The 25939-nt window shown below is 44.6% G+C and overlaps 1 protein-coding gene across 6 annotated transcripts in view; it reads right to left on the bottom strand.

Annotated features, from left to right (window-relative positions):
* Hlcs (holocarboxylase synthetase) overlaps nucleotides 1-25939 on the bottom strand; it is a 190212-nt gene that overhangs the window by 102218 nt on the left and 62055 nt on the right. For all 6 annotated transcript variants that reach the window (XM_074072674.1, XM_074072675.1, XM_020174716.2 and 3 more), the window contains one exon: nucleotides 20049-20320. In XM_074072674.1, coding sequence (XP_073928775.1) covers nucleotides 20049-20320 — 272 coding nt within the window. The remainder of the gene's footprint in view (nucleotides 1-20048; nucleotides 20321-25939) is intronic.

Here is a 25939-nt window from a genome sequence, read left to right as displayed (position 1 = left end):
GTGAGAGTGGGTGGGAACTGGAGAAAACTACCTTTAAATAAAACCTGTGACCCTTAGTCCCTTAGTTACAGCCCTCGAATTACAAAGAACCTGAAAAGTAGCTTGCCATGACTTTAAAATTAATTCCACACCACAGCATGTGTGTTTTTCATTTAAGACACCAGAAATTGACACTGCAGGACTGTCAGCAGGGGGCCTGGCTGCTTTTGTTTCTTGCCCCTGTGCTGCAGGAGGGAGCACTGCCCCTGGCCACCACCTCTGCATCTGCCTCTGTAAGGAGCTGGCATGGGGACCTCATAACTCCATGGAACTCACCTCCCTGATCCACACTCCAGGCTTCTTAGTGCCATGGAGAGGTCTGCGTGGGGAGGACACAGACAGCACACAGGGCACACAAAGACCTGTCCACATGCCTGCTGGGTAGTCTCAGCACCCAGATGGCTGGTGGCTAGCAGCACCTTCTTTATTAGTTATCACTCGTGATTTCGCTTACACGATTGCACATTTCCTCCCCACTTCTTTTTTGTGGTGCTAGGGATGAAACCCAGGCCTTGCATGCATGCTAGGCCAGCGTTCTACCACTGAGTCACATCCCAGCCCTCTGCCCAGTTCTTAAACGCATCTTTTCGTGTGACTCAATCATCATCATAAAACTACATTATCAGTAAACAGAATGGATTTCTTACTATGTCCTCCTTTCTTAGTTACTGTGGATTTGCCCAACTGGGAGGATTCTTTCCATTGGCCCTCCAGCCACAGGCCACTGATGAGCCAGACTTAGAAGCTTCCCTGAAAGCAAATGAGAAATGTCAAGAGGGACCTCAGGACAAAGAGTCACACGAGGAAACACAGATTAAGGACCAGGACCAGGTCACAGGGAGGGTCTTTAGTCAAACTGTGCTGGAGAGGGACCAGGAATAGGAGAAGGAGCTCCTAGGTCCCCACGTGGGCCCTGGTCCCCCCCTGCTGCCAGAGCCTTGGAGAGGCTCTTTTCAGCAATTATGGAGTACCACTACATCAGCATATGCATTAATGAGAATATTTTCAATAGTGAGAACAGTGCTAATTATATCTTTTCTTTTTAGCACGAGGTAGAATATTTTACAGCAGCCCTGAGAGCAGCCGTGTGCCGGCAGGGAGCCTCATATTCCACACACACTTGTAAAGGCCATGACAGGAGGCTGCGTGCTATGAGGTATGAGAAATGAAAACTTTACATGCATACAAATTTAGATTTTTAAAATATTTTCACTAGGGGCATAAATAAAGAGAAACGAGACCGCTGGGATTATAGAGAACGAGAATACAGACTGTGATTTTTGTTTTAAATTTTAGTACTTAGGGTACCCAATACCTAAGGAGTAAATAATCCAGCAAGTCACCAAACGTAACACTCCAGCCTCGACTTTTTACTCTTCATAGAATTTAAGAGCAAATTGTACACATTTAGGTAAAAGAAAAAAGGGAAGAAAAGCCTGAGCATAGGAGACACCAGACACCTCTTTTCATGGTAGCCTTTAAATACATATACAACCAAGGCTATAAAAAAAAAAAACAAGTTTAACACAAATACAACTTTTGCAAATTTTAATTTATTTTAAATATGCTACCACAGCTATTTTAAAAAATCTTCTGCAGTGATTTGCCCATTCTAAAAATATTGACACATTCCAGCAAGGATGGATTTTAGCATGAAAAGCCATGTGTCTACCACCTAGATTCTACCATCGCTACTGTAACTGCCAGCTTTAGTACATATCGCCCTGTCTGTCCATCCATCAGTCCATCCGCCCATCCTCATGCACTTCAGCATAAAGTACAGACTCCCCCTCGACAGTTCAATCTGCCTGGTCATTAACTAGAGTTCAGCATTTTCCTTTTTATATAAAATGAACCTGTCAGGTTCTCGGCTCGCTCTGCACACCTTGGACAAATGGGCACACCTGTGTTAGTTATCAAGCCCCTATCAAAACAAGACACATTAATGTCACTCAGAAGGCTCCCCATGCCCCTTCCCAAGACAACCACTCTTCTGATTTCTTCCCACCACAGGTTACAGCTGCCTGCTCTAGAACCTCGTAACATAAAATCACATGGCGTGCATCTTTGTGGAAGCTTTCTTTCACTGGGTGTAAAGTGTCAGGCTCAGGCAAGCCGATGCAGCCATCAGCTCACTCCTCCTCACTGCTGAGTGGTACTTCATTGTATAAATATGCTAGTTTATCCACTGATCTGCTGATGAACATTTGGGCTGTTTTCAGGTGTCAGCTATTTCAATTCAAGATGCTATGAATGACTGTACAAGTCTTTGCACAGATGTGTATTTTTTCACTCATCTTGGGTGAAAACCCAGGATGTGGGATTACTGATGCATAAAGCACTGCACACATACTTCTATCTTCAGAATGGTTGTACCATTTCCTATTTCCACCAACACAGCTTGGGAGTTGCAGCCGCTCCACCTGTTCCCCTGTTTGAGCTGATTGGCCTTTTTATTTCAGCTAATCGGGTGGTGTGTGGTGATGTCTCACTGTGGGCTTAATTTGCGTTTTCCTGAAGGACGATGGATTAAGGATCTTTTTATCTGCTTCTTTGGTTGCTGGCATTCTTAATTTGTGAAGTGTTATTCAGATTTTTTGCCCATTTGGAGGAACTGTTTGTCACTTTATCATGGAGTTACAGATGTTCTTCAGACATCCTTCCTCAGATGTGTTTTGTAAATATTATCTCCTAGTATGTGACTTGCCTATTTATCCTTGTACCAGCACCTTCTGTTGAACAAAATTTTAAGATGTTTTATGAAGTCCAACATCAGTTCTTCTTTTTATGATCAATTTCAGGAATCCCTGCCTAGTCCCAGGCCAGGAGGGCACTTTCTGGTCTCCTTCAGAAGCTTTGTGAGTTCAGTCTTTGGATTAAGGTCTTCAGTCTGTCTTGATCAGTTTTAATGTATGAGTAAGGCAGGCATCAACACTCAGTATTTTCCTGTATGGACCACATACCTACCTGGTTGTTCCAGTGCCATTTCTTAAAAAGTTTCCAGTCTTCACTGGACTGCTTTGACACCTATCTCAAAACTCAAATGGCCAATTATATGCACATCTACTTGCAGGGCATTCTAGTCTACTATTCTGTTGTGCTTAATCCCAAAACCACACAGTTTAAAGTCTTAAAGTTAAGTAGTATGACTTCTATCCTTGCTCAAAATTCTTTTCTCTATTTGGGACTCTCGCATTTCTATGTATATGTTAAAATCAGTGTAATGCCTTTCTGCAACTCTCATTCTGGGGTTTTGATGGAGTTTGTACTGAATGCATAAATCAACTTGGACTACACTGGCCTGTAACCAGCACCAAGCCCTTCCATCCACAATCATGGTCACTGGGTATTTAGTTCTTTCCTGACTTCAAAACACTATCTAAATTCTCTCATGATTTCTTCCTTGACTCGTGGATTATGTAGATGTGTGCTGCTTAAGTTTTAAGTATTATGGGTCTCCTATACATATTTGTTATTGATTTCTGATTGAATTCCATCGTAGCCAAGAGCTATACTTGGTGATTCCATCACTTTATGTCTACAGAGACTTGTTTTCTGAGCCAGCAGTACCTACCTTATTTGGTAGGTGAAGCTGAAGAGAAGGTGCACCAGCTAGCAGTGGTCTGCGAGTATCAGGTATGTGAAAGTGGCTGATGGCGTCGCTCAGGTCTTCAATGACTTTCGTGATTTTTGCTTAGTTGTGTTCCTTCACCTGCTAAGAAAGTGATGTGAAAATGTCCTGCTGTGACTGGAACTTGTCTGTTTCTTTTGTTACATCCATTTTTGCTCTGTGTTAGTTTGAAATTCTGCTCTCAGGTAGGCACACGTCTATGAGCATGTCTTCTCTATGGAGCAACCCTTTCATCAATGTGAAATACCCCTCTTTATTTACCCTTATTGATGCTTTGCTTGAAGTCCATTTTGTTTTCTGTTAAATAAGTCTGTCAGTCTTCTCAGGCTTCCTGTTTGCTTGGTTATTTTTTCCCATCCTTTTACTTTTAACCTGTCTGTGTCTTTATAGTTCAAGTGTGTCTCAAAGAAAATGTGCACTTGGGTCTTTTTTTTTTTTTTTTAGTTTTTCTTTTTCTTGGTGGTGCTGGGGATGGTACCAGGGCCCCATACAAGTGCTCTACCCTGGGCTACACCACCAACCCCCATCCACCCACCCCTGCCCCTTTTCCTCTTATCCATTCCAAAATTCTCTGCCTTTTAAGTGCAATGCTTAGTCCATTATCATTCAATGTGATTAGTGATAAGTAGAATTAGGTTAAGCTATTCTGCTTATTGTTTTGGTTTTTCCCCCCCATCTCTCCTTTCCAGCTTTCTTTCAGACTATTTGGGTTATTTTTTTTTTAAGAATTATATTTTAATTTTTCTATTACCTTTTGTTTTATTTTATTTGTTTTATTGAGACAGGATTTCATTATATTGCCCAGGCTGGTCACGAACGCCTGGGTTCAAGTGATCCTCTCTCCTCAACCTCCCCAGTGCTGGGACTGCAGATATGCACTGCCATTCTGGGCTGTCACCCTGGGGATTGCAGCATACGTTCCTAACTCACACCATTTCTTTGCATTAATACTGACCATGTCACATGGAATGCAGTAACGGTGCGATCATGCAGCTCCATTTATGGCCCTATCCCTATCGGTGAGGCATGCCACAATTGTCATGAATTGTATCAACACGAAAGACCATGGAAGAAGATGGTTCAAATTTTGCTTTAGGCAGAATCCCACACACACGCATATGCACACGTATGCACGCACATTTAAAGATGCTAGATAAAGAAAAAAGCATTTAGAATTTACTCAGATGTTCGCCCAGATGCCCAGACTTTCCTTAAAGGTCTGCGTTTTCCCTTGTCCTTGAACTTGCTTTGCCTTTCTTTCCAGAAGATCTGGACTATGACAAATTGTCCTAGTGTTCTTGCATCTGAAAATGTATTTTGCCTATGCTGTTGGAGCATATTTCGTTGGGCGTACAGTTCTGGTTGACAAGTTCATTTTCTTTGAGCCCTTTTTTTTTTTTTTTCCTTTTTTTTTTTTTCCGGTGCTGGGGACCGAACTCAGGGCCTTACACTTGCCAGGCAAGCGCTCTTCCACTGTTCTTTGAGCCCTTTAAACACACTGCTCACTCTCCTCTGGCCTCCATCATTTCTGATGAGAAGTCCAATCACTGTCTTCTGTGTGTGCAGCACTGCCTTCCTCAGACTGCTGCAGGCATTCTCCTTTCTTCTCTGCTCCTTAGCAGGGACTATGGTATGCCTAGGTGTATTTTCAATTGTCCCTGCTTCGGTTTGAACTGCCTGAACCTGTAAATTTATGTCTTTTGCCAAGCTGGGGAAACATGTGGGCATTATTTCTTCAAATATTTTTTTCCTGTCTCTCTTCTCTTCTGGAACTCCAATTACACACATATTAGGCATTTTGATATCATCCCGTGGGTCCTTGAGGATCTGTTTAGTTTTTTTTAATCTTTTTGTCTCTTTTTCAGGTTAGGTAATTATTACTGTTCTACTTTCAAGTTCCAAAACTTCAGCGCGTGAGAATGGTATAATCACGCTCACTATGGCTCATCCCTGAAGAGTTTCTGAGAACTACACAAAAGCTAAAAGAAACGTGCACGTCTAACTTCAAAACAAACTGTACTAACTAGAGATGTCCTTCCTTCTGCAGCTGGGATGCAGGGAAATCAGGAAACTGCTACCCATGAGCACCCATTCAAGGTCAGGAACTGTACTGGCACTTTCTGACATGCCTCTGTGTTTAATCCAGATCTCATTAACACGGCATCACAAGTAGTCCACTGACCCAGGTATTACTGTCCACATTTACAGATAATGGAACAGAGGAACAAACAACCTGTCCCACCAGTGAGCTCAAGGGCTGTGACTTTAACTTAGGACCCCCAACATGGCTCTCCTACCAACATCTCCTTTTTTTTTTTTAAAGTTGAGGGTCGCCAAGAATTAGACACATCAGCTAGCCTGATTTTCTTTTGTAACAAGATTACAGATGTTTCTCAACTTACAATGGCATTAGATCCTAATAAACTCATTGTAAAGTCAAAACCTCCTAAGTTAAACCATCCTAAGTTGGGGGCCGAAAGTCAGGGGCCGTCGTGTGGAAGTAGCTGTTGGAAGTGTGGAGGATGAAATGCAGTGGGCTTGTAGCAAGGCACCTTCGGAGGTGACACAGTGTGACAGTTGAAGAATTAAGGCTCTAAGACAAATCTTTCAAATGCCGTTTCTACTACTCATTCTTTATGTGACTCTACCACGCCAGCCAAAACTAAACGAGAGCTCCCTCAGCTCACAAAACCTAGGCATAGGTTTTGGTAAAGACTGAACAGAAAAAAAAAAAAAATGTACATACTGCATTTAGCACAGTACTGCCACACAGCAAATGCAAAATGAATGTCAGCTATTGTTGTTAAAGACATGACATCTCTGAGGACAAAAGATGACCTAAAGTGAAATAATAGAATTATCCCGAAATAACATGAAATATTATAAATAACAATTACTAACAATGTCTGTTTTGTTTTATAATTTGTTTTCTTCTAGAAAAGATTATAGTGGGGTCACTAAAGAATTATACCAGAACTGCTGGTTGAAAAAGAGAAGGCTTATTATTTGTAGCAGGAAAACACTGGCAGTGACAGGAATTACATCCACAGGAGAGCTGCTTAAGTAAAAAGCACGGTCAGCATGCGCCCAATGAAAGAGTTTTAGCTTTAGAACACAATCTGATTCTGTGGAGAAATGCTTATTTCGTGTTGAATACAATCATGATTTCCATGTAATGTAGGAGGAAAAAAGAAGACTAGCACTAAAAAATTAACATGAGTATACAACATGGTTTTGATGACCTTATCAGTCATTAACCATATTTCCAAGTGTCCTATAATTTATAGAAATTCTTTCCACAATGGCAAAATGTCTTCAGAAAACATGCCTACTTTTATGTAGCCCGAGGAGCCTTTTATCAAAAGCTTTGCTCTCTGCAACAGTAGCAATGAAGGTATGTTTAGATGCTCAGACGTTTAGAGACAAGACCATTCGGGGGTAAGGGAGGCCATGCCAACTTCCTTCCTGTCAAGAAACCAATAAGCATGCTAACCACCACTTGGGAGAAGGTTAAACTTTTTCTGTTTGGATATTCATGGTCAGATCTCCATTTTGGAGTGGGACGGGTTGATAAGAGCTGAATAAATATTTGTCAACTGAACAAAAGGCAGGAAGTTGCCCGGCAGAGGAGATTCTGGTGCAGTGGGTAGGCTGCCTTTCAGATTTAAGAGATGAGGAGACTTGAGCACCTGCAGTCTGATGTAGGATTAAGTAGATGCCAAACCCCCAACTTCATTCATTCGTTCATTTCCAACTTCGTGCTGGAGAAAATGTGCTTGGTGACAGTGTTCCAAGTAGTAAAAAACAGAAACTGCCTGTAATCTTAGAATGGCGTTCCAGCTTCATTTACCAGGAGGGAAAGTTCCACGAAGTCCTCTGAAGACATCGGACAGTTGGGGGCACTTCCACTGTGCATCAAAAAGAAGGGAAGACAAGGCCAGGCACAGGGAAGGAAGGGGAGGGGAGGGGAGAGAAGGGAAATACTCTCTGGACCAAAAGCATTTTAACTGAGCTTCTGAACAACAGCAAGTTCTTCTAAGAGAAGCTCCATGTCTGGGAGTAGGGAAAGCTGGAGCATGTGTAAACCCTCCACCTCCAACTGTACCACTGCTCCAAGCGTTTGTGACTCCCACTCTGAGCCCAGGCAAATTCTACACGCGCTATGCCAACAAGCCAAGCAAGCATTCGTGGAACTTCCAAATCTAAAATGCTAGCCAGGACCTCATCCAAACACACCCCTTCCCCTCTCCCTCTCCCTCTGCCCTCCTCCTGGGCTCTCCAGGGCACCCCTAGAGAGTTGAGGGGACTCTCCAAGAGCCATGAGCTCTGCACACCAGTCTCATCCCCTCTTGGAGTCTGGCAGATTGGACTAGAAGTGATGCCAGCATGGATTTTTCTTCTCAGACGTCACTTAACTGTAACCTTAGACATCTGAATACCCGCCCAGACAATCACACCCACGTCCGTCCATGACAGAAGCACTTAGTGTGACACACTAGGAACGACGTGTGTACAGACAATTCTCAGGTGACACTCAACAACCCCAGCCCATGAAATCCTTGTTGCCTTGGATTCTTTTTGGAACAGGGCAAGGAATAAAAAGAAGTAATCCAGCTAAGCAGCCAGCCAGTCATTAAAATAAAATAACTGTCCTAAGGTCAGTGGAGCATGGATGTCCCTGTTGGAAGGACTCTGGGCACCTTCTTCTTATTCAGTGAAAACCAAACCCTAATGTATGGAGGCTCTGAGAGCTTCCCAGACTAGGTGGGCTCCTCTATACTACTTCATTAGAAAAGAAGTTTTACTGCTAAAAAAAATTCAACCACTGGTGGAGTAGCTCAAGTGGTAGAGCTAGCAAGTATGAGACCCTGAGTTCAAACCCCAGTACTGCCCCCACAAAAAAAGACCTAATACAACCTTCTCATCTTACAGATGAGGAAAGAGACCCAGAGAGGTTGGGCGATTCACCCAACAACACACAGCTTGTATGTCACAGTAACACACTAGAGATAAAGTTACAGTCTAAGGTTTCCAGGTTCCTAATACTGTCACCTTACCATTTCACTTTTTTTTTTTTAGGTAAGTGCTGAACACACATATTATCTAACGTTAAACTGTGAAGATCACATTAATATCTAGGTGACCTCTGGAACTGCAGAGCAAAGGAGGAGGTAGGAAAAGACCTCACTGAAATCCCTCTCTTCTCCTGTCCCCTTGCCCTTCTCACATCCTGAGAAAATCCCTCCCTGCCAGGCAATGACTCCATCATTCCCCTTCTCACTAATTTGAATACTCTTGTAAGAGAGCCAAAAATGAAAATGATGAATGACTCCTTGTGCAATGCAGAAAAAATGTGGCATTTGGGATCTCCAAGTGACGGAATACCCTTCATGCAGAAACAGAACCTGCTTCTTCTCTCCAGAACACAAAGCAGAAACAAAGGTATTTCAGAGCTCCCGCTGCGTCCTGCCAGACAGTCCTGTGTAAAAGATTTTAAAGGGGCAGGTGAGAGTGACTCAATTCTCTCCTCCAGAGCAGGTAAGTGTTTTAAAACAAAAGTCCTAAATAAGTTACAAAGAAAGTCCGGGGAGAGGTGGAAGTGGGCAAAGGAGGCTAAATAAGTAGAGGGGGAAATATTTGTGTGATCACCCGGCATATCTGTGCAGGGTCCTTCTCTTTTTGCACATTTACAGTTTTACTATAACATGTTTGTTAACCCAGAGCTTAGCCTCTGTATCTGCATACCACGAGTAGGTGAGCAGTCACACTAAATTCTAAAACTGTCTAAAAAGTTTTAAATTAGAAACTCACGTTAACTCATAAACTGACTTTTGAAGATGCTGTTTTTCTTACGTACATGCTACTGTATCAGGCTCCTGTACATACTCTCAGTCTCTATCTTTGCAGTTTCCAAATAGGTGGCTGTCAGCAAGCTCTGTGTGACGACAGCACCTGTCCTCATTGGCAGGCAAAGAGGAGACTGAACAAATGCTTACAGACCACCCCCTCCACGCCAGAGACCATGCGAAGGGCCTTACATGCTGCTAACCCCGGACCTTTTCAACAGAGTGACTCTGACACAAGGGACATGGCAAGGGCTGGCCGGTTTTAAGATGAGAAGTCATGGAATTCACCCCAGGCTGGTAATCAAAGATGCTCCAAGGCCTCTGTTGCTTTCATCATCCCAGTGTGTCTTGCCCTGTGGGAGCCAATGTCTAGTAAGCTCACTCCGGGCATGCCAAGGTCACGTCAATGGCCTGTTGGTGTGGACTAACTCTTTCTAGACTCGTGTGAAAGCATTCCCAGCCCTCAGAGAGCTCAGCTCATTTCTAAACCACCATCGACTCCCCTGGCTTCTTTTCTCTACAATAACCCTGAACTACAGGAATGAAATTTTACAGTAACCCGTCATCTCTACCGACTGCCTTTGCTAACCCTAAGTCTTGCCTTAGTAAATTCTGTGGTCTTTTCTTGCTTGTTTAAGTTTAACATTGGTAGCTAACAAAATGAATGTCAACTCCAGCATACAATCAAGCAATTCTGCAAAGTAATAAATATCTGAGGTGTTTAAAGAAATTCAACAGAATGAAGCAATGTCTAACACATTCATTTCTGACTGGCCAGAAGGTCTGGAGTCTCAGGTCACATCTGAAAATGTCCCAGCAGCTAGCTGCAGGCTTGGCTATTGAACTGACTGTGAATTATCTGTGAAAAAGATAAAGTGCTACAATTTAGGAGAGTTTAATGAAAAAAGAGAACTTGCACCACCCACTTTTTGGGAAATAATTGACTAGGTTTTCCTAGCCAGCAGCAAACCATGTTTCTCCTATGATGAGGAAAAGCTGTCAAAGGGCTGGTGGAGAGACTCAAGGCACAAGAGCGCCTGCCTAGCAAGTGTGAGGTCCTGAGTTCAAACCCCAGCGCCACAAAAAAAAGAAAAAAAAAAAAGACTCCCTTTCAAGAGGAGAATGGTGAAGGGGTGAATTCAAGTGATAAATCTGAAATGTCATAAGAATGTTTGTAAATGCCACGATGAACTCCTACCCAGCACAACAATAAAGAAGAAACAAGGAAAAAAAAGCTGTGAAACGCCTAAAACTATCCTGAACGTAGACTATGCTGATTTGTTTCATGAGCATCAACAGCTCCAGGGCTGAAGCTCAGAAAGAAGACAGAATCTCACACAGAATGTTTAAATAATAATGAGTTTCATAAATATTATCTATGGACTAAGTGCTTTACAGACATATTTTCAATATATTCCCACCCTAGCCAGAGGAACCTCACACCTGATCCAGTCCCCACTGGGATCCAGAACCCAGTGTCCTGCCCAGAACTAGCATTAAAGGTTTCATGAGCAGTCAGTTGACTGACTGAACTTAAAAAAAGAAAAAAGAAAGCAAACTATAACCAGCTCCATTAGACAGAGAAGGAAACAGAGGTGTGAACAGCCACCAGTTTGCCCAAGGTTACTGGTCTAGTACAGGAGAGAACTGAAAGCCAATGACCCACCCAGAGGAGCAGGATTGAGCCACAAGAGCAAGCCAAGATCCTCTATCATAAATGTCATAAAATGACCAAGGCAACTATACAATTTCTGCAAGTCCTTCCCATCACAGATACCCTACTTTTCCCGAAGTCTCGTACTGTCTTAAAAAGATTAAGCATGCCTCCACTGACAACATTCAGCAGATTGTGCTGCAAAGCTTCAACTGCATTTTGAGCATGGCAGAGCCCCTGCCACCAGTGGGCAGCTTGCCTCCCCCAAAGGAGCCAGTGGTCACTGCACTTCTGGTTACAGTCACTCAAGGATGCCTCAGGTCATCCCGTAGCTAAATGGTGCAATGGAAGGAATGACAGTGTTACCCCCACTTCCAGTTCATGTGTGAAATCCTCACCCCCAGAGCGACAGCATGGCTGGCAGAGCCTGGGGAAGAGATTAGGTCAGGAGGCTGGAGCCTTTGTGATGGGATTATGCCCTTATAAAAGGGATTCCAAAGAGCCGTCACCCTTTTCCCACCATCTAAGCAAACTGTAAGGATCCAGAAGAGGCTCCTCACCAGGACCCCACTGTGCTGGCACCCTGATCTCAAACTTCCAGCCTCCAGGACTAGACTTCTGTTGTTATCAGTCCTGTGGCAAATGCTACTTTGTTACCGTGGGGCAAACTGACTAGGACATCAGCATTTTTCAGAGATACCCAGAAGGCCCAGTGCTAATGAAAGTGCCATCAAAACAGGACAAACCATAGCCTTCATGAAATAGCAACCATCACAGTAATAAGTGTACTTTACTCTAAAAACTCAGCTACAAAATACGAAAATAAACCAGCTAGAACACTGAAAACTAATGCGGAAGCATCTCGAAAACCTAACAGGCTGCTGCCAAATTCAACTTCTGGAACTGGCGAGTGAAAGGTTAACTTCTTCAGGTGTTGAATTGGAACAACGTAAAAGTAATGGCAACCTTGCCAGTCATGACCACCGCCAAAGTCATATGCTAGGGTTATATTTCAAACTTTAATTTAATTTAATTTAGAAGTAAACATTAAAATAAAGGAAAAACTCTTCAATCATTTTCACTTTTAAAGTACTAAATTGGCCTATAAAAAAAAAAACTCACACTAATTATTCCAAAGCAATCAACTTCTTAAAAAGCCTTTATTTCACAATTACGCTAATATCCCATTAATTTGGGACACTTACCAAGGTATTTATTCTTCGCTCATTACCTGTGTGCACATTAAGAGCACACCGATAACACAATACAGGCATTACTGTGTAAAACATCAACAAAAGCCATCTGGAGAGCTAATGAATAATCAAGGGATTTCAAATTAAACTACAGAATTTTCCCTTAGAATCTTTAGGACAACACTGTCAAGTCCAATCTATTCACTTCGCCTCCAGAATCAATTTTTCAAACTTTATGACAGCTCTAATCGCTTCCACCTGTGTCTCGAGCCTGACTCTTGACTGGCATGCTACCAGCCAGGGTGGAAATGTAGACAAAGACCCCTATTAGGATCCGCTGTTTCTCTACTGTGAGGTCACTCAGCCATTAAATTAGTTCCAGCCCAATTTCTGTCCTCTCAGGCTTGGAGTCCAGGGGAGGAGGGTAGAGAGTGGGGTGGGTTCACAGCAGAATCAGAAAGGGAAGAAGAGTAGAGAGGCTTGGGTCTGGGAAGACGTGCAAGCACAGAGCAGCGGAGCTGGGGTTGGCCCCACACTTGTAACTCGAAATACTCTTTCCTAAATGAGAGGACATGGTAGCCATTCTCCCCAACACAATTTCCCCCAAAAAAATTTTTTTTAAAGGGCTGTCATGTGAGATTGTGTTTCCTTTTCTTTCCCTGTTCATAGAAAGTCAACTGTCTCCCATATGCTATTCCCTCAACTAACTTGAGGCAGGTCCACAAAACTCTTCCGGCCCTCTGAAGGTCTGGAGGTCACTTTGATACAGCAGTGCTGGCTTCTGGCAGCTGTGACACTTTGATACAGCTCTGATCACTGGATCAGAGGAGTAGAGCTGAAGGTGCCAGGGGAGTTGTCTATTATGCAATGTCTCTAGCCTCACAGCTGGGGTCAGTGAGGCCCAGGGAGGAGATACCATCAAGATCATGAAGCCAGTTGCAGGTAAAGTCTTAGTTCCAACGTTTTCCAATGAGACCGCGAGCTTTAAAACATCAGGAATAGCAGTCAACACACAGTTAACTGAACAAAAAAGACTCACTGACCCATGTGTCTCTCTCCCGCATCACGCTACGTGCTATGTCCACTTGCAGACCACGAATGAGTACGCAACCTTAGCAAGTGTAGCATGCTCCAGGATGCACTTCTGCAAGTGTGTCCTAAGGCAGAGATAGGACCTGATCCATTGGGACCTATCCAGTGCCTGCCGCAGTACCTGGCTTGTCCTAGTAAGTGCTATAGACAAGCCTACACCTCAAAAATCAAGGAACTTAGATAATGATAAAAAAAATAAACTCACTCAATAAGAAAACTCAAATCATCCTTTACGAATAAAAAATATCCATCCCTGACCAGTCTACTTGGCGTGCGCAAAATGCAAAGGAAATTAGTTTGTGTTCATCTGGCTCGCCATACACTGTGGCTTTGCACGTAAGTCATTTCAACAGCTGACAGGGACTTGGCACAAGTCAATCAAGAAAGATACTATAACTCAAATAAAAGACAATTCCAAAAATAACAATGACTCAGTTACTCCACTTACTCCATGATCTTACACGCCGTGGTGTAGCCTCAGGCTGTCCTCACAGTAGAGGGTCCATCATTACTTATCACTAGATTAAACAGAATGTGCCAGGTTCCCTGTCTACCCTCCCCCAAAAAAAAAAAAACCCCACCAGAGCAGAGGGAGCGCTTGGAGGTGCTTATCTAGCAATGGTGGTGGATGTGCAGTGGCTCGTCCATACCCCCTGCCTAGACACCACCACAACCAAGAGCTCACAGTTGCAGCTGTAGGATGTGACATGGACATGGGGAAGTTCGCTGGCCCAGATACAGCACTAAGCCCATACCCCTGGAATTCCCTCCAACCAGCTGAGCTACCTGGACCCAGGGAAACCTACCAGAAAACAGCACAGAAAGAAAAATGAAGTCAAACAAAGCCAGCAACACACAGCACACCACATCCAGAAGATGTCACCCTTACAATGGAGTGGGGAGTATTTCATGGCCAGGAAGAAATGCCAGAGAAAATGACTGGGGCAGAGGATAAAGGATGAAATTACCTCATCTAACCCAGGGAACTGGGAGGTACAGCCAAGTCAGACTGCCAGGAGAGCATCACTCACTGACCTGGTTTTACTTTGTACTTTTGGAAGGGGGCAGCCACAGGCGCTTCAATTGCCTTGATTTAGTTACCATCAAACAACAAGAAAATTTCTCTCTGCTGCTCCCTCTCCTGAACCATTAATATGGCTGCCAAGGTCGTGGGATGGGGACAGAGGTGAAGGTAGCAGTGGCTCATGGCTTTAAGAGGAGCCCACTATCATACCCATCAGGCAAATGAAAGCTTGCAACATCTACTCCAGTAGACGATGTAGTCAAAGACTAAAACAAAATGTTTGCTAAAGCATTTTCCAGATGAGTATTTTCCAAATCCTCCCAGGTTTACGAAAGCAGGAGATGCCTCTAGTGACCATATGTAAGCAGTGAAACAAAACTCGTGTTCTGTAATTATCGTCGCCTGTGACTTTGAACCTTGCGGGCATTGGGCTACGGTCACGTGTACACTATAAGTCTCCAGCTACTTTTCTTAGTAGTCTGAAAAACTAAAAGTACATGCCTGTTACAAAGACTCGTAATTGTCCCTGGCATCTATCCTACCCTTCTCTTTTGTAATAGGAGGCTGGTCTTCAGCTGGATTTGTAGATGCCTCATATAAGCACCACATTTGTTTCCTGGCCTCCTCTGTGTGTAGGTTGCGTGACTAGGTCCTGGTCATGGGATATAAAGATCGTGTGCAGCTTCTAGGAAGAGTCCTAATGGATGGGGGTACAGTCTTTTTTTTATTCCATCCTCCTGCTTAGTGCTACAGTGAGAACATAAACGCTTGGGTGGCTGCCATCTTGGACCATGTGCTCAGGGGCAAAGCAACAACACAGAGTCATTGGCAGTGTGAGCCAATGCACTGTCCCTGGGCTGCCCATCTCAGCCCATGTCACTTACAGGAGTGAGAAGTTCACTTTTATGTTTAAGCCACTTTTATTTTGAGACATCTGTCTCATACAGCTGAACCTAATCCTAACTGACAGGTACCTAATCCTAGAAACAGGTACTGAATAGGACACGCTAAGTCCTAGACCTTGTGCACACCACCAGAAACAAGGCCTAAAGAATGCAGCCTTGTGTGGGAGGGCTAGAAAGGACTGAATAGGAAGGGAAAGAGACTCCAAGGTTTACCACTGATCAATGCTGTCACACGGCCACACAGCACCTGATCAAGCCCCGGCCTTCTGGGTCTTGGGAGGCAAACTGCAGGTCTGTTAGAAGCTGTTATTACTGCAAGGAATAGCTCTGAAAAATCAAAACACCAGTGTCTATCCATCTTCTTTGACACTCTTACTAAAGTTCAGTATGAGAAATGACCTCATGAAATGAGAAGTATTCGGTCTCAAAAAAGCAGGAAAGAGTACAGATCTGATAAGGAAGGAGTTCCTGATCTGCCAAAGGCCATCTAAGTTGGAGCCTCCAGGGCTGTCCTGCAGCCCTAGGGAGGATGAGACAGACACTTCACCATACAGAACAAAGGAACCTGTGCTGAAGATGTGGTTTTGGAGCCTGGTCTTTCACCCAAGCCCACCATGTCACTGGGCCCAACGAGGCTGCCATTAAATAGGGAAAGAAGAGGTTAATAGAGGGTTGAAGCCTTTAAACAATTATGACAGTCACTAACATGAAATCAAACAGAAGCAACTGAGTAGAGACCCAGTAAAGTTCTGAGAGACCTAGCTCCGCAGAAATCATAAGGTCGGCCTATAAGAAGCCATGACTGTTCAGTCCCCAAAACAATACCAGAGCTCCTAGGACCCTCCCAGGAATGGGAATCAGAAGCCAGTCCTCTCTACTGTCCATTTCAGATATGGCACAGGGAAAACCCTCCCACCAGGAGGCAAAGCTATGGCCCCAAGAATTCAGTTCTCTTAGAGGGCAGGACCTGCACTGCCAGATGGTGACAGGGACCTTGCCAATCACCAGTGCAGAACCCCAGTAAATCAATACCCCTATTTCTACCATGGCTGCATAGTACTTGGTGTTAGGGGAGAAGCTTGTCTGGGTGTTAATTTGTTTGTTTTGGTGGCCTGAGGGTGTGAACTCAGGGTTTTGTGCTTGCTAGGCAGGTGCTCTAACACTTGAGCTACACCTCCAGCTTTTTTGGCTCTGGTTATTTTGAAGACAGGGTCTTATTCTTTGCCTATGCTGCCCTGAACCATGATCCTCCTAGTTTTGGTTTCCCCCTGTGTCTGGGATGACAGGTATGTACTACCACACCCAGCTTTTTTCCATTGAGATGGGATCTCATGAACTTTTTTCTCAGTAAACCTCCTGATCTCAGCCTCTCAAGAAGCTAGGATTACAGGCATGAGTCTCTGGCACCCAGCTTCGTCTGGGTTTTTTTTAGTGTTTTCTTTTGTGTGTGCAGGAGTGGGGGTGGAACCCAGGTCTTCACACTTGCTAAGCAAGTGCTCTGCCACTGAGCTCCACCTCCAGCCTGGGCTCATCTGTTTAATGTCACTGAGCCACATCCAGCCCTGAATCTGATCAAGACAAGGTAAATGACAATGTGAGAGTTGGCTTCCAAGAGGGTGAGGTGACAGTTTTCTGTGGAGGGAAAGAAAAATGTACATGCACAATTTGGGGCTCTGGCAGAAACTGCTGGTGATCCTCACTGTGCAATTATCCCCCCTTCCTAGAAATAGAAGTTCCAATTTTTAACTAATACATGGTGTAAGATGGGAGAGGTTAAACAAAAAAAAAAGACCCACCTAATTTAAATTTTACTTCTGCTCTAGCCCATTAAGAAAGAGCCGCTCAGTTGCCACAGAGGCAAAATATACAAAGAGTGCAGTGAGCACTGGGTGAACCCAGTCTGCCATTTTGAAAAACACAGGCCCTGCCTTCTTGGTCCATCAAAGTGATATTCATGATGTGACATACCAATATTTTTACAAATATTCAGAAGCAGGGACAATTCCCCAAGCACTGCTGTGGCAGCAGCGCTTATCAATGGCCACGGAGCACTACAAGATCACTTGTGACGCTTGCTAGGCAGGCGCTCTACCACTTGAGCCACTCCACCAGCCGTTTTTTGTGTTGGGTACTTTGGAAAGAGGGTGTCAAAAACTATTTGCCCAAGCTGGCCTCTAACCACCATCTTCCTCATCTCTACCTCCGGACTAGCTAGGATTATAGGCATCAACCATTGGCGCTCGGCTGAGATAGGCTTTGAGGACAAGATGACAAGGGATGGGAGCAGGTAGAAAGCATTTCTGGCGGAATAGTGTAAATAATGGGTTGGAGGTGAGCTAGGATGCTGAGTGGTCTGATGTCACTAGCATGAGAGGTATTTAAAGAAATTACAGAAAATGACAATAGGATAGCAACTGCAGTCCTTTTAGGGGGAGTGATAAAGCTTTGAAACAGCCATTTTGCAGAATGAGAAAGTTCACTGGAAAGAGCAATCGGGCCTAAAGCCCAACTCACAACTTGAGGTATACTGCTGCTTTCCTAATAAAAGGAAAAAAAAAGATCACGTGTGAGATGACATGGGAAGCACATCAAAGCAGCATCTGGAAGACAAGCTTCCTGTGCACACTAGCACACAGTAAGCAGTTTCCAGTAAGCTACCCCACGTGGATCACATACAGAACCAGTGTGGAGAATCGTCTGGGCTGTATTCTTGGAACATAACCGTCTGTGTATTTCATTTAGCTCATGGCCTCTGTGTGGCAGCAAGAGGCCCTCATCACAGATATATTCCCAAGAGAGAAGTTCCAGGTCCCCAGGAACTTCTGACAGGCCTGCTGACTCCAGAGGCGAGTACCTTGCCCTCAGAGTGTCCCCCTGAGTGGGGAGTGAAGGCCATCTCTGATGGCCAAGGCTGACAGCCCTGCTTGGTCAGCACCTGCCCCGCAAGCAGGGGGATGGGATGGTAAGAATCAGAGCCATCACTGTGCTCTGCAGAAGCCAGACAAGAGGAGAAAGTGGGATCCTCAACCCCCTGGGAAAAGCTCAAGTGTGCTTTTCTCTTGTAAAAATAAATCCCACACAGGCTCCACCTCTGGTAGTGAGCTCGCGCCGCGCAGCTTCCAAGTCTGTCACGCACTTTTGCAGACCCCCCCCACCCCACGCTCAGGACAGAATGTTTTTTTAAAGCTCAATATCAAAAAAGAACACCCTGACGAATTAGAGCAGTGTGTTTATACAGCATTTTTCTTTGCCCGGAACACAGGGCCCCTGGCTGCGTGATTACACAGCTGCCCTCGGGCACACGCTCTGCCCTGAGCGATGCGCTGTCCCTGGCACAGACTCGGTGGCCACACTTCCAGTGGTTCAAGATCGTCCCAACATCAATTGCTCTTCACTGTGACCCTCAGACACATGGAAAACCATATGGAAGTGCCATGATTTTGCATCTGAACTTCGTCTCTCCAACTCCTTTGTCAAATACGAGGATGACTGTGTATTTTGAAACTGTAATTACCCCTGGAATACAGCCTTCACTGGAGTAAGAAATACCACAGGGTGTGTTACAAGTCAGGCAAGATTGTTCCCTCTGCTGGGGAGGGGGCAGTGGGGAGTTGGCAGGGGGGAAGTGGAGACAGGGGGATTTAGGGAACTCTAAAAAAATAAGTACTCTGACAACACAAATTAACTCAGTGAGCGACTGATAATTAAACATGGCTCCCGTGCCCATGCTATTCTGCATACTCTTTGCACACCAACACTGCCATTCTGCTGGCTTCGAGTGGGAGAACCGAGAAGATGACAAAGCTACCTCACCATTTTATGTCAACGTAATATTACATTCCAGAAATTATTAAGAACAAAGGCAAAACATTCCCTTCTGATGAATTATATTCCGTCTAAACATGGAGTCCCATGCATGAACACCTAGGAACTGTGAACCCACTTCTAAAGACTTATGTTCCTTAAATTTTGGTGCCACATTGAGGGAACACACTTTTCTGTTCCTTCCCTTTATAACACACCTTTTAAAACTAAGATGGTATTAATACTGACAAACTGAAGAGTTTAGAAAAATCCCTTTTATCTGTTTTTCCTGTTTTAGTTTTTAGTCAAAGTCCACAGAAGACACTAAAAAGGAAAACTTACAATGAAAGTAAATTTCAAACACCCAAACAGGATTACAGAGTGCTTAAAAAATGTGTCGGATGGGAGCGTGCCAGAACAGTTTTGAAAATTCAAAGCTCCAACTTATTCCAATTTAACCCAGCTCTGCTCTTCTAATACCCATGCAAAACATCCCAAATGAAATGGTCAACACTGGTTATAACAGCACAAAAGTAAAACAGTAACCTGAGCAATAATGCCACCTGTTAAAATTTTTCATAATATTTTTTTTCAGAGGACATTCTGGAAGGCCTGATGAAAGGGGACAAGCCACAAGCCACAAGTCATAGAAGGCTTCCGTTCACACAGGCCTCTGATCAAGACTTTAACTCCTCTTCCTACACCTCAGCTCTTCAGGACAGGAGTTTGGCCACCTCGAGCATAGGTTTGCTGAAGCATGTTACATACAACTGCCTCTCTCTCCCCTGCCCTGGCTACAGAGAATGACCGACACGAGAAGTCACCTGGTAGCAGAGCCCAGGAGATCCATCGGCACTCACCCGTCCAGGAGACTCATGGTCGTGGGGGTCACTTCAGCAAACAGAATTATTTTTCCAAGTTGCTTGGTCCGTAGGTTTTGCCGATAGATTTGTAAGTTAAAATGTTCTGATGAGAAGACCTCCGTGTCGGTGACCACAGGTATAGAAGATGGGGTGACTTCTGTTTCAGAGGTGTGCGAGGAAACAAATTTAAGGGAGAGCTTGCTGGATTTTATTACTCCTTCGGGATCTACATGTCTCCCCAGCCACTGCATAAACGAATCCCGAATTGCCTGTGCCATACAAAAAGGAATGAAAAGGTTTTAAGTTAGCATTTCATTAAAGGATGGCAGCTTTTCCTATAATTGCCATTTGGGTAATATAAGTACTTCCTAACTGATGACAAATAAAAGCCAGATTAACATATTCTGTATATCTGAACTATTAGACCATATGATAATAAATACACTAAGTGCTATGCAGAATTCATAGGTTGGAACATTAATCCCCAAATTCATGTTGATGGTATTTGGAAATGGGGGCCTTTGGGAGGTGACTGGGTCACAGGCGCCTGGCCCATGTGAATAGACTAATCCACTAATGGATTAACAGGTTACTGGGGGAGTAGGCTAGTTATTCCAAGAGTGGCTCTGTCAGAAAAAGCAGTTTGCCATCCCTCCTGAGCACCCTGCCATGCGACACCCTGTCCTATCTCTTCTGCGCTCTGCAGAGATCCCCACCAGCCAGGAGGACTTGACCAGGTGTGGCCCCTCAACTGTGGACTTCCCAGCCTCCAGAACTATGAGAAAGTAATATCTTTTCTTTATAAGTTACTTAGTCTAAGTATTCAGTTACAGCAACAGAATCCACACTAGAGCACTAAGTATGCTTACAGTGTATAAAAAAAAACTTTGGGAGCCAGGATTCAAGGACATGAGGCAAGTTTATTAGTATTTTTCTAACTAAATCTTAAAAGCTCCCTCTAGCTCTAGAGCTTATAAGTAATTCTCTACTCCTTTGTGAATTTAAAAGAAAAAAAACTGTACCTTTATACTTTTGTCCTAAAGGAAATTTATTATCCTAGCTGGAAAAATGAACAAACAAGAAGAAATCACAGAATGCAAAGCACTGAGGTGCTAGGCATCCAATCTCCTCCTCTTGAAGACAGGTTGAACATAATGGATCCCCCAAAGCTGCTTTCTGTTTATCTTAAATGTGAGTCCAAGCAGGGGAGAGAAGGCAGAACACAGAAGAGACACAGCCCAACCCAGATGCAGAGCTCTCTATTATACCCCAAACCACAAGGAGCTTGAAGGAATTTCTCCCCCTCCAGGCCCCAGAGGTCCCAGAGGCCGTCCTCTGGGTGGCTCAGGAGGAACAGAAGGCACAGAGAAGTCATCCTACCAGGCCCGAACAAAACAGATCCAGGATCTTGGGGCATCCTCGTGTAAAATGTCAAGTCTTTCAAAAGAAAAACCACGTCCCTCCTTCATTAATGTCAGGGGTAAGTCCCAAAGCTGCCGAGGCAAAGAGCAAGAGCTTCAAAGATGAAATTTAATCCAACCAATTCAGCCTATCAACCTTTAAGACTCACTTCCAGTTCACAGGACACACAGAGGAGAGAGGAAGAAGCTTACGTGACTTCAGAAGGAAGCAATCAGAAGAAATCCAAACAGCAAGACAGTGGGGCCAGAATCTTCGACAAGTCAATTTCATAGTGTGGAAGGATGGTGGAGGGACCTATCTAGATGAGAAGGGAAACAAGGACATGAAGCCAGGTGTGGTGGTGCATGCCTATAATCCCAGCTCCTGAGGAGGAGAGGCAGGAGGACCGTGAGTTTGAGGCTAAGCCAGGCAGTTAGTAAGACACTACCTCAAAAGCAAAAAATACAAACAGAAAGGCTGGATGTGTGGCTCAAGCGGTAGTGAGCTTGCCCAGTACACACAAGGCCCTGGGTTCAATCCCCAGCACCGCAAGAACAACAACAAAAGACACAGAGAAGTGCAGTAAGTGGTTCTTGGTTGGATTCTGATTGGAATAAAGTAGCTGGAAGAGACATTCTGAGACCAGCAGGAAATGTGAATGTGGACAGTACATATTAAATAACAAAAAGGGAATGACTGCCCATTTTAACAGGAGTGGTAAGGGTTCTATGATACAGAAGACGTCCTTAACTTTTAGAAATATGTGTATGTTGTGACATCTATAATTTATCTCCAAAGCAGATGAAGGAAATAAGGCCAAATGTTAATTAACCACTAAGTACAGGAGTTGAGTATCTGGGGTGTTTCTTACACTGCTGACTCTAGTTTTTTCCATGGTTGAGAAGGGGCATAATTAAAAGTTAACAGCCAGGCACTCCTGTAATCCCAGCTACTGGGGAGATAGAGGAAAGAGGATCATGAGTTGGAGGCCAGCCTGGGCAAAGTCAAGGAGACCCTATCTCAAAAGCAAAATAAAAGGAAGAGGTCTGGGTACGTGACTCTGCACACTTGCCTCGCAAATGCGAGCCCCTGGATTCAATCTGCAGTACCGGGGAGAAAAGGCTACTATAAAAATAATAAATTCAACCAAAACATATTAGCAACCTATTCATTCAGCCATCCACTCAACAAGTATGAGGCATCTGCCACCTGCTAGGCCATCTTATAATAAGGCCTCTGGTGATGGAGCAAACAAAGGGACCAAAATCCCTGTCCTCAGAGAGCTTATCCTCTGGTGTGCAAGTCACACAGTGAATAAATGTGTGCAAGGCACAACATGCAGGACACTGGGCAGCGAAAAGCGCTAAGGGGACTATTAAGCAGAGAAGGGCAAGGTGCCAGGAGCGAGCAGCTGGAGAACAGGTGCCAGGTGACATTCAAGGAAAGACCTGGGAGGGAGTGAGGCGCTGTGCTCTACTGTATGCACAGGCACACTCCGCCTCTTAGTTTGTGAGAATACACTCGGTGACTTTCCCACACAGAGACACCCTCTGACAACATGTTTCTCAGAAGGCATCCCTGCTGCTAAGCAGCACATAACTGCAGTCTTGCCATCCGCATTTATTTGTGGGAGAGGGATTCCAGGGAAAAGCAAGGACAGAGGCTCCAAGAGGGGAGCCAATCAGGGAACAGCAAGGAAAGCAGAGGGAGCCAGGAACAACAGAGGGCCAGCAGGCCCAGGCTGGGACAGCACTGAAAGCCACAAGGGCTCACGCTTTGGCTTTGGCGCAAAGGAGCCCCTGAGGGTTTAGAGGAAGGAGCAGGAGGACTCCCTCGCAGCTGGGTCCCCCGCCCTGACTGCTCTGTGGAGCAGACTGAAAGGGTCTGAACAAGTGCAAGCAGGAGTGAGGTCACACACAATGCCTGAGCCAGCACAACAGCACACATAGTAAGAAAGAATGGACATAGGCTGCAAGATTTCCTCACAGGTCATATTCAGGATGTATTAAAAATAGGAGTGGCTCACGCCTATAATCCTAGCTACTCAGGAGGCAGAGATCAGGAGGTTCAAAGCCAGCCCAAGCAAATAGATCCTGAGACCCTATCTTGACAATACCCAACACAAAAAAGACTGATGGAGTGGTTCAAGTGGCAGAGCACCTGCCTAGCAAGTGTAAGGCCCTGAGTTCAAACTCCAGTACAAGAAAAAAGAGAAAGATACAAAGGTTTCAAATTCACTTCCTGGAGATCTGGTAACAAAGACTACAAACCAGGAGACTTGAAAAGAGAGAAATGTATCTGAGTTCTGAAGACTACCAGTCAGAAGTCAAGCTGTCAACCAGGCCCTGCTCCCTCAGAAGACTTGCTGTGGTTTGAACGTGTCCCCCAGAGTTCTTTGATGTGGCTGTGTTGGGAAGAGGACCTTTAAGAGTGATTAGGTCATGAGGGACCCACCCATTTTCATGGGAGTGATTAGTTATCATGGGAGAGGATTCCTTACAAAAAACATGAGTTTGGCCCCCATTTGTCTGTCTGTCTATCTGCTTCTGTTTCTCTCCTCCCCACCCGTTTGCCTTGCAGCATGAGATGATGCAGCAAGAAGGCCCTTGCCAGATAACAGTCCTCCATCTTGAACTTCCAGCCTCCAGAACCATGAGCCAATGAATTCCAGTTCATTACAAATTACCCAGGCTCAGATATTCTGTAGTTAGCAGCATGGAGCAGACTAAGAAGGCGCTGGGGGAAATCTTTCTCAGCTTTTGCTGGTGCCACAGTCCTTGGTCCCATGGAGAAGAGAGTCAGATGAAACAGGTGAGGTGAGGCATACTGATAAACAGAAAGGTCAATCTTGGAGGCAGAAAAGTTTATCCACAGGGATGCACAGGGCTCATGTCCCCATCAAAAGTGCACCCAGTCTTTCGTCCCCCTGAGTTCCAGCCCTCCCTCACCCCACGCTGCGCACACAGCCACAGAGGACAGCCCTAGTAATGACCTTCATGCTACCGCCCTGCTCCAAAGCTGCAGGGAGGTGGGAGTCCTGGTGCTGCCAGAAGGCCTCTATGATTGCTTCTGTTTTCTTAATGAATAGAAAACAAGATATCAGCAAAGAGAAAAAAGAAGGGAACTGGTGATGGAAGTTTGAGGAGGGAGAAATAAAGAGACACCAGGACATGGAAGAAACAAGTGTAGTGAGAAAAATGTCTGAACAACCAGAGCATACAGGGCTCTCTGAAGGTTAGTGGTTCAGAACGCACAGTGAGGATGTCTTTCTGTCCAGTTGTGCTCCGGAATGCAGCCAGAGCAAGGGCATATGTACAGCAGTGAGTGACAAGGGTTACAAACGAGCTACTGCTAGAGACAGACAGACTGGGACCGGGAGAGGAAAGCAGTACCACAGGAAGGGGGGGGACAAGCTAAGGGGTGCTTCTGCTTGAACAGAAGCCAGAAACATTGTCAGAAGAGGTCAAGCTCAAATAAGCTACCAGAAGACACAGTCTGCTCTGTAATGTCTCTAGCCAAGAAAAATTACAGAATACTCCCTGTTCACATTTATTTCCACCACTGCAGAAGACAAAAAAAAGGACAAACAACATACGAAGGTGACTCCCAAACTAAACTTCAAATCTGACCATTCACGATAATCTAATGTCGTTGACCAACATCCTTAAGGCATTAAATGCATAGGTATAAGATGCATCACTTTCCCCAGGACAGCTGGATGTTGCCCGGATAGAGCAAAAGTTGCAAAGACACATACAGGTGCAGAGGCTCCACCACAAAAACAGAGGGATAAAAGTACTAATTAAACCTGGTATTCACAAACTCAAGAGGGCACAGGTGTCTGCAAGGTGACACCCCCAAAGTCAATAAAAACTAGGATGAAATGGAGAAGAAACAAGAAATCCCAAGTAGGAATTTCAGAACAAGAACAAAGCAGGACATCTTCTCTAAAGTAAATCATCAAGACAGGTCATCTATAAGTCATTAATTAAGAAATGTATATGGAGCCAGGCGCAGCGACTCAAGCCTGTAATCCTTGCTACTGGGGAGGCAGAAATCAGGAGGAACATGGTTTGAGGCTGTTCAGACAGAAAGTTTGCAAAACCCTATCTCAACCAATGGCTGGGCACAGTGGGGCACGCCTGTTATCCTAGCAGCACAGTGAAGCACAAATAGGAGGTCTTGGTTCAGGCTAGCTGGGCAAAAAGCAAGACCTTATCTCCAAAATAACCAGAACAAAAAGGGCTGGGAGGATGGCACAAGTGGTAGAGCACCTGCTAAGCAAGTGCAAGGCCCTGAGTCCAAACCCCAGTACTACCAAATGAAAAAAAAATAAACACCTCTGTTTAGCAAAGTGAACCACCCCAACCTGCCAAATTTAATCACCTATTATTATTTGCATGCAAGTTAGAAGCCATATTCTCAAGCAGTTATATCCTCATTGTTTTATCTACTAATTGCTAAAGCAATATTCCTTATCATTTGTT

This window comes from Castor canadensis, chromosome 5 (assembly GCF_047511655.1).
Source record: "Castor canadensis chromosome 5, mCasCan1.hap1v2, whole genome shotgun sequence".
NCBI classification, from domain to species: Eukaryota; Metazoa; Chordata; class Mammalia; order Rodentia; family Castoridae; genus Castor; species Castor canadensis.
Note: the sequence above shows the minus strand (reverse complement) of the source record. Positions and strands in the feature narration are given on the sequence as shown.